Raw genomic sequence first — 9,567 nt, forward strand, 5'->3', positions numbered from 1 at the left:
CTGACTTGGTAGATATGACATGAGTAAACTTTAACTTAACTGGCATGATGTGAGCAGGTCCTGGAGTAGCAGGCATGATGTTAGCAGGCTTTGGCTTGGCAGGCATGATGTGAGCAGAACTTGGCATAGCAGACATGACGTGAGAAGGCTGTGGCTTGGCAGGCATGACGTGAACAGGTTCAAACTTGGTAGGCATGACGACTGAGGACTTTGGAGATGTGCTGTGTTCCTCCTCCACGACACCCACAGTGAAGGCAGAGCCACTCAACTGCAGAGCAAAGTCTATGTACTGTTCAAATTCCCTTCTGTGACTTTTCCATGTGAAAATTTACAATAAAAAAAGAGCAGTCTTTAAAGACAGTTAATTTGCATTGCAATACTCTACCGTTCAAAAGGACAGCGTTTTTGTTTGTTCGAAAGAAATTAATACTTTATGTATTAATATGTATTCAAATAATACATATTATATATACTATATGATGATATATATAATATGTACATACATACATAAATACATATATAAATATTTCATCATAAAAATGTAGCCCTGGTGAGCATACAAGACTTCTTTCAAACACATTCTTATATGAACTCAAACTCAAATGTTCTTCAAATAAACTTGAGTTGCTCAGCTAGTTCATAAAACCAACTCTGAAGAACAACTGCAACTGAATATGTCAACATTTGCCCATAAAAATGAGTTTCATGCATTTAGCCAGATTCACCTGAGGGTGCTCCCACGACATCAGAGCAAAACATCTAATTATGTGGCATCTCTTTCATTGTGTATATGCACAATGAAGCAAAACACTCCATGCCAGGAAATTCAGCCAGTCTAAACCATGACAAAACAGTAGTGCTGGAAGGAAACAGTGATGGTATCAGATGCTAGCATATACAATGGTATTAACTTCAAAGAATACCATAGCCCATTTCCAAAAAAACATGGTCATTAAAAGTCGCTTTTAGTAATAGCTACTTACTTTGACACAAGGCAGAAGGCCTCTGCGCATACGGCTGGGCACGGCACCAACTTGATGATGACATGCTGAGCTGCAGCTTGGAAATGATCTTGAGATACTTTCTCTAGCACTGAGGACAGGGTGTTTACATCTGCAGTTTTTGCGCCTGCCTCTCCGCCCGCTAGGTCCAGTATGTTTCCCCCATGAACCACCAACACCAGCACATGTGTTTGACATTTGTTCTGGTAAACAAGGGACATGGAAAGGTCACGGCACAATATCATAAAAAAGAAAGCAGTAGCACACTGAATATTCAAAAAAATCATCTTACCTCAGCTTCCTCTAGACCATCAATGCTAGTCTGAGGGACACATTTCAGCCTCCTTACACGGTACAGACTCTCTGACCCCACTAAGGAAAGAGCATGAGATGGATAGATGGGGATATATATAAAAAGAGAGAGAGAGAGAAGGTGATTATAGCCACTTTGCACAGATGCACAGCAAACAGAACCACAAATGATTATCGATCCTACAAGCACACTCATCCTTCTTTCATTAATGATTTTACCTTCCATTTATTTTCTTCATAAGATGACACAGAAAATGTAGTGTCATCATCAAAACCACATACAGGTACCATCATATTTCAAAACGCATCAATAGGAAACAGACAGAGCATGGGATTTGTATCAGACAAACCCCTTCATTTTGATGTTGGCTGGTGTCAAAAAAAACAAAACAAAACCCCATAACAAATTACACACGAGAGGAAGTGAACAGAACCAAAAAAAAAAAAGCCTTTTGATGTCTCTGATTCTCTAAATAAGACCGCTGGCCTTCAGCCAAAGTCATTACACCTCACCTTCACCATTCCACGCTCTATTTTTTTTCTATTTGTAGCTTCCCGCTCCATTCTGCCATCTCATTCTCACACTAGCGCTCCTGTTCTAGCTGGCCTCCAGTTATTCTGTCAGCATGGAGCTTTTGCCCATGCCTTCACAATGTCTTTTATCAGTCTATCTGCTTTTAGGTTGGGAAATGCTGGAAACTCACAATCCACAAGGTGAAAATTCAAGAAAATTCAAACCCCCAGAAGTGGTTGTTCAAATTAACATTACACATATTAACTACATTACTTCTATTTAACAATGGCAAACTTATGAATAATAATAGCTGATTTTCTTGTTTTCTTTTCCACATTACTCACTGCCACATTTATTAATTCAACATACTGTCAAATTCCAGGTATTTTTTCAATGAAGCTACTCTGCAACAGTTATTGAAGTCCAATCCCATCATTCTGTAATGACAAAACCTCATTCGAAAAGAGAGCCAGTTAAAAGTTTGTACAAACAAACAAGTGTGGGAATGCGCTCGTATTTGAATTACTGAGACGATGTCATGACAACCCTCAGCTGCTATGACATCAAACAGACTGAGGCGATGATAGGCCAGAATGCTTCTCTTAATGGCATATTCATTCACTTCTGAATCATTGGGTCTCCAAGGAGCAATTGTGTTCATTGAAAAGCTGTACCGACTGCAAAAAAACCCTCCCAATAGTGAGAGTCTGTGCTCGTCCCAGCTGCAGGCTTTCATTCACAGCCGCACCATGAGGAAAACAGCCAGGGTGCTGAGCTGTGCTCTCTCCTGTGCTTAACACTGTATACACACTGCCAATCAGCCGCAGCATTATCAGGCTCACTGCCACTTTCTTACTACTGTCTGTCTGACTGCCTCTCCAGATGCCTATAAGACACAAACCAATTCAGCCTACATAATGAGCCATATAGACCCTTTTTTCCCCTTGCCTGGATTATTGCATGTTTTGGATTACCCGTTTGCCTCACCCACTGGATTACGTTTGCCATCGTTTGACCCACACCTGTATATGGATTACTCTTTGTCTTGCCTTGTCTATATCTGTTTGCTGGTGTCTGACCCAAGCCTGTTTTGACCATGTTTGAAAATAAAGCTTTGCAGATGGATCCGCACGTCTCTCGTCTCGTTCGCCCCATTACACTCTGGGACCGCGATTGTTATTTGAAATCGTTAACTTTAACGGAAGGAACCAGATTGGCTGACTCGTACACACACACTCAATGGATGGATGATCTGTCAGGAGTGGCCTGACACACCTACCAGAGAAACCAAGCGTGCATAGTAAATAGAAACTGAGGGCATATAAATCTTTAGATGCCTATAACTATGTACTAACAGAGGCAATTGTAAGCAAATGCAACTACCTGAACACACACCTGATATATAACATCAGCCTTCACTGTTCCCTCTCTCTACAGTTGCACAAATGGCAATTGTAGAAAGCAAGACAACACAAACGGTTTCCTTTATGTTTAGTCTCTGGGCGTTAGTTAACTTGTTCCCTAATTTCTGATTAGATGGGCATGCATGAGAAATCTTTAGACTCGTAACAAAACCATAATCCATAAAAGAAAAACAGCTTATTTAACCTTAACTGATATTGTGCACTGCAAACGCGAGCATTTTAGATGATCGTTTCAGTTCAGTCCGCTCGTTTTATTGCGTTTTTTTGTCTGGCAATGGCAGCAGTTATGCGATAAAATTTCAAATTGGAGCGTGTACTCCATAAATTCTGACACTCAAAGATGACATTGTAAGCTCCTTATGTAGCCGACGTCAGCACTAAAAGGGTCTATATATGTGGATCATTAGAGTCAGATAAAATGTCTACACTGATAGACAGACAGAACAACAAAGAAAGAACGGTAGATATATATAGAACAACAGACAAATAAATAGAACCACAGACAGATAGATAGACAGAACAACAGAGAGAACAAAAGAAATAACGATAGATATAAAACGACAGACAGACAGATAGACAGATAGATAGATAGATAGATAGATAGATAGTCAACTTTGTGTGTTAATGAAATTCCACAGTATAGGAGCTTAATGCTCATCCGAGAGCGGCAGATTGTAGAATGCTGGGAACTCCCACCGTTTAGTTTCAATTGGATTCAAAAGGTGAGAAAGTGATCGCAAAGAGATGGAGAGAAAAGGATAACAAGCAATAACGACAGGACAACGAAATGACAAGGTGGGTGCCGAGCAAAATGAAAGACAAGATTACTGATTCCCCCTCCCAATCCTCACAGCCTCTGCTCCAGCATGTCACTTCTCCATAAATGCAATGGGGGACACTTTGTTCTTATTCACTCTGCTCTGGAGTTGCCCGTCTCTCTTGCTTTAGCTCATGTCCTCTATTTCCCACAGCAGCCCAGTCACCCAGCACTACCCCTGATTTATAGCATCCTGTAGAGAAATACAGATTTAAGGGACAGGGAGAAAGACAGAGCAATTAGAGAAAGAGGACATGTGAAGAATGCGATAGAGAAAGGAAGGAGATTGACAGAAAGATTTGACCACTCCAAACAATATAACATCTAACCAACAACTCTCTTCCTTCACAGGAGCGAAACAAAGTACAAAGAAAAACAAAATCAACCAACAAGTAGACCTGCTCCCTCAGCTTCACAGACACTCATCTTTTCTTGAAGGGCACTAAATCTCCAACAAGTTGACAATAAGTAAAACCAATTTTCAGCTGAAAAGACAATAAACCCTACAGGGTCAAATGTGTATTGACTGAGCCTGTTCCTCCTTTTAATTCCATATTTTAACAAAATATGGATCTCTGCCAGACAAACCTGAACAATCCTGAGCCATGATAGCACTACTGTGGGAATATCCTTCCCTCCAGACTGCCAAAACCGATCCCAGCCCAAAAAACATAGTATGAATCATGGACTGAATCAGGTATTTTGACTCAAAATTAATCAAAAACCTTCATTCAAAACTGTGTTATTTGTCATTTTGGCAAGCAACAGTAAAATGCACATTTGTAAGCTGTGACTTTCATGTGATAACATCAAATATACAACAGAGTCATTAATTATATATACAGTATATATATGATATCGCTGTGCTACTTTGTGTTGTTCATCAACAAAAAACATTTACAATATTTTTAAATAATATTAAGTGTGATTTAGTGTAATTTAGCCTGAAAAAAAAGAAAAAGCTTGCATGATAATCTGATAGATGGCAACAGTTGCTAAGGTAGGACTGGTCAGTAATACATGACGTAGTGCAGTGTCACGACAGAGAGAGAGATAAAAAGAAAGAGATCAAGGAAAGACAGAGAATGACAGAGCAACAAGAGAACCGAGCGACAGACAGAGAAAAAGGAGTGAAACAGATTGAGTGAAATAGATTGAGATTGAAAGAGATAGAGTGAGGGGGCTGTTCAGAATGCATATATGCATTTAAAGTGGAGATAAACATGAATGTGTTGCCAAAAATACACCTGGGTCGACAGCGGCCGCAGGCTGCCTTTAACTCAGCAACTGGTTGAGCTCATGCAGAGACTCAACAGAGAAGTGAAGAGTATAATTCAACTCAAGAGAGCTAGAAATGATTTCAATGAAATGTTGCTTGGATCACACAAGAGAACCAAAAATGGACACAAACCGTAACTGGATTGCCAAACGAGTTGAGCAAGCAGCAAGAGTATCAGAAATTCTAGGAAATGCAGAGGAAATGCAGATGCGATGCAAAAAAGCCATGGTTCTCAACCAAGGGGCGGAGGCCCACTAGGGGGCCTCATCAAACTTCTAAAGGGGCCACAGGATGATTTAAAAGTATTTAAATATATTTGGTGTGACTGCCACATAGCGAAAAGTGTGCGATTTCAGGAAGGGCAGAGCAGACATTTCTGACCATCTGCTTGCCAGGGAACACACCTGGCTGTTCCAAATCCCAGGTGCAGAATGTTAAAAATAACAGATTCCAGCTTCTCGTCAAATTTGCCATGGACAGTAATATGATCAGTGGAAATAAATTAAACAGTCTGACACTAGCACTCACCCTCTCAAATAAGGGAATATGAAGGCAAAACACAAATTCATTCATTCATGCATTCATTCACACACACTCTCTCTCTCTCTCTCTCTCTCTCTCTCTCACACACAAATATATCACCACACATTCACAACAAAAAGCACATGAGCTGAATTCCACCCAAATTTGAGTCTGTGTATGTGACTGGATTGACTGCCCGGGAGCGTCTGTACCCTCTGCTGTGTGTACATTGACATGCTGTGTGTAGACAAGTCTGGGCACCCTCACTGCACAACTGATGAGTCCAGGTCTAACACCTGTACACCTCCATCCCTGTCTGTCTGCCTCCACATTCTCACACTACAGAAACACATCAACCTGTGAGGACACATCACAATAGGTGTATGGTGTTAACACTCAACAAGCTCATTTATTCAGGTTAGATGCAACAACAGCATTCATTTCCTATTGTAGGATAGAAATGTGTCAGCTACTAGAGATTCTGCTGTAACATTTGTATTGAGGTACATTCACAGTGTGGTTTTAAAAATCTGCCAAAACTATAGTATATTCTGTTAACTATTCAACACTTTAAAGACAGTTTATTATAATGCGAGTGAATTGGTTTTACCACCAATCGTCCAGTGTAAGGATGCTGTTACTGTGTTATTAAAGGGATAGTTCACCAAAAAATGAAAATTACCCCATGATTTACTCACCCTCAGGGTATCCTAGGCATATCTGACATTCCTCTTTCAGACGAATCCAATCGGAGTTATATTAAAAATTGTCCTGGCTCTTCCAAGCTGTATAATGGCAGTGAATGGTGCCCCAGTTTTTGAAGCCTAAAAAACTGCATCCATCCATCATAAAACTACTCCACGCGGCTCCGGGGTGTTAATAAAGGCCTTCTGAAGCTAAACGATGCTGTTACTGTGTTATTAAAGGGATAGTTCACCAAAAAATGAAAATTAGCCCATGATTTACTCACCCTCAGGGTATCCTAGGCATATCTGACATTCCTCTTTCAGACGAATCCAATCGGAGTTATATTAAAAATTGTCCTGGCTCTTCCAAGCTGTATAATGGCAGTGAATGGTGCCCCAGTTTTTGAAGCCTAAAAAACTGCATCCATCCGTCATAAAACTACTCCACGCGGCTCCGGGGTGTTAATAAAGGCCTTCTGAAGCTAAACGATGCGTTAGTGTAAGAAAAATATAGATTCCGGTCGCTCAAGCAGGCGCGTTCACGACAAGGAGTTCGAGCGTATGACGTAGGCGTAGCGGAAGGCGCATCGTATGCTCCGGGGAGCTTCCCTTTAATAAAAATAAAACAAAATAAAATATAATAAAATACAATAAATAAAATGTATATATGAAGGTCCCTTTAATTTTAAGTATTATATAATATAAAATATTATGTATGTGATCAATTCTATAAGATTTTGGTCATACTCCTATTAATACCCCCATCAAAAAAATAAGCTGAAAACATGATTTTGTTTAGTATTTTCTAATATTTTGTTGGCTTAATGCTATAAATATTCAATGTAATGTGATGTAATAAATAGAGATCTGAATAAAGAAGAAACTTTAGACATACTAGATAAACTTATGATAAGGAATTTTATACTGAAAACAAAATTTGTGTTTTCTTTGGTAGATGGTGATTTGAACTGCATTAATAACTAACATCATAGAGGGCCGGGCCATCATTCTTACTATTAATCTTAAATCATGTAATGTTGCAGTTATCAGCCAACTGGTGAGTAATTGCCTTGTATATTAGCCAAAGCCAAAGGTTTTAGCGTGGTGATGTTGGACCCCGAACACCTAGTTCTCAGAACAGCAGAATCTGTCACAGTCTGGTATCGTTGTTCTTCAGTGCTGGCAGATACATAAGTCAATATAGCAATCGTGAGCTCTGAGCTCCTCCTGTGCGAATGCGCTGCATCAACACCTTATTATGGTCCTTTTCCTCCCTTTTCTCTCAATCTTTCTCTCTGTGGAGTCGTCTTACTGTTCCTAGATTTGTGTGTCTTTAGTTTTCCCTGCTTGGGGCATTCTGTGGTTAAATGGAGAAAGAAAAGGAACGAAAAGTAATTAAATGGGAATTAGCGTGTGAGGGAGACTGTGCCTACAAGAGGCATATGTTAAAAAACGACTTGGCAGGAGCTCGCGTTGAGGAGAATACAGATGAGGTGTGTTCGAGTGTCTGGGTTTGGTGAGGCACGGAGGGGTCGTGTCTGCGAAGAACTAGAAGTGACGTGAGCCTGTCAGCTGCAGTCCCTCAGATAAGCTGAGCAGATAACGTGTGTGATTCGATCAGCCGACAGAGGCTAGGGCTCTTATTTTCTGCATTAATTAGTCGTCTATTCTAATTTATTCAGCCAGAGCTGTGAGGTCTAATCAGAAACCAGATTGCACAGTTTGTTTTTGTCACAGCGCCGCTGACTAGGCGATTAACATTTGAAAACTTGAGTAAAAAAGGGCAGAAAGCGAAATATATTTTTGCCAGGCAAACACTCTGAACACTGAGATGTTGAAATCAAAAGTCAACAAAGTTCAGAACAATATTAAGCTCAAGAGCAAGATTTTATCACTTTGTTTTATCGGTTGCCTAGTGGCTACATGACTGTTATATATTGTTGCTGCTGATGTTGGTGAGCTGTACAACTGGCCATGCTTCGGAAGATCTGGTCAAATGAGATACGATGGAAAAATGATTTATGTTAAATTAGAAAAAAAGATGAATCATTTTATATGAACTTTGTATTTTATTGTCATTATTATAATTAGTAATATTATATATTTTAACAACCAATCATTTCTCTTTCTGATAAAAAATAAAATAAAAATTCTAGAATAAATTGCATTTGTCTAAAATTATCACATGAAACTGCTCATAACTCCAGGGCTATTATCGTTAACTAAATCTTAAACTAAAAACATAAAAAAAAATTGTCATTACTTGAACTAAAATAAAAATGAACTTGAAATAAGTTTTGATATTTTATTTAACATTTATTATTTTCATTAAGTTTAAGTACTTAATAAAATGTATAGACATTAAAAAAATAAATACATAAATGACAAATAACAAATCAAAATTACTAAAAACAGAACTAAAATTAAATATAATTTAAAATAGTTCCAAAACTATATCTCATTTTAGTATCTCAACTATTAGTTTAGTATCATAATGATACGAAAATAACACTGAATCACTCTCAACTATAGTATCTCAGAAGACGGATCTTCTGTGATTCTAGAAGAAAAAAATATATATATTTATTACAAAAAATGCCCATGTAGTTATACGATTTTTTTGTTCTCCATTTTTGACACTTTTAAAGTGACACTTTCTCTTATATTCAGGTTTCAAACTAAAAGTTAAAGTGGCGATTTAGAAATATCTTGATTTTAAGGTGCTTTCACTTATTTCAATGCTGTTTTGTCATTTTAAATAATGTGGAAGTTGCCCCGTGGTTGCGAACCACTGTAGTAAGCACAAGCTGCTGATTACATAGAGGCAGCATAAATGTATGTACACTGATTCATAATCAAGGGAAAAATGCATAAATGAAGAAATTACTTCAAAACAGATGTCGAGCTTTAAATCTCAAGTACTAACCTACTGGAGTCCATCATACTTACACTGATTGAATTCAATCAGTGGACAGGACAGGACAGAGAGGGAAGGGCAGAGAGGGGAGGGCA

General features: G+C 38.7%; 1 protein-coding gene across 2 annotated transcripts in view; it reads right to left on the bottom strand.

Annotated features, from left to right (window-relative positions):
• LOC107685064 (membrane-associated phosphatidylinositol transfer protein 3-like) overlaps positions 1 to 9,567 on the bottom strand; it is a 93,523-nt gene that overhangs the window by 49,953 nt on the left and 34,003 nt on the right. Inside the window, exons 4-5 of one of the 2 annotated variants that reach the window (XM_016481520.1) lie at positions 1,294 to 1,364; positions 984 to 1,204 (exon numbers count right to left, since the gene is read on the bottom strand). In XM_016481520.1, coding sequence (XP_016337006.1) covers positions 984 to 1,204; positions 1,294 to 1,364 — 292 coding nt within the window. Of the gene's footprint in view, positions 1 to 983; positions 1,205 to 1,293; positions 1,374 to 9,567 lie in introns of both variants that reach the window. The other variant, XM_016481519.1, reaches the window with a different exon arrangement.

The sequence above is a fragment of the Sinocyclocheilus anshuiensis genome, unplaced genomic scaffold (genome assembly GCF_001515605.1).
Source record: "Sinocyclocheilus anshuiensis isolate Anshui unplaced genomic scaffold, SAMN03320099.WGS_v1.1 scaffold914, whole genome shotgun sequence".
In the NCBI taxonomy this organism is placed as follows: Eukaryota; Metazoa; Chordata; class Actinopteri; order Cypriniformes; family Cyprinidae; genus Sinocyclocheilus; species Sinocyclocheilus anshuiensis.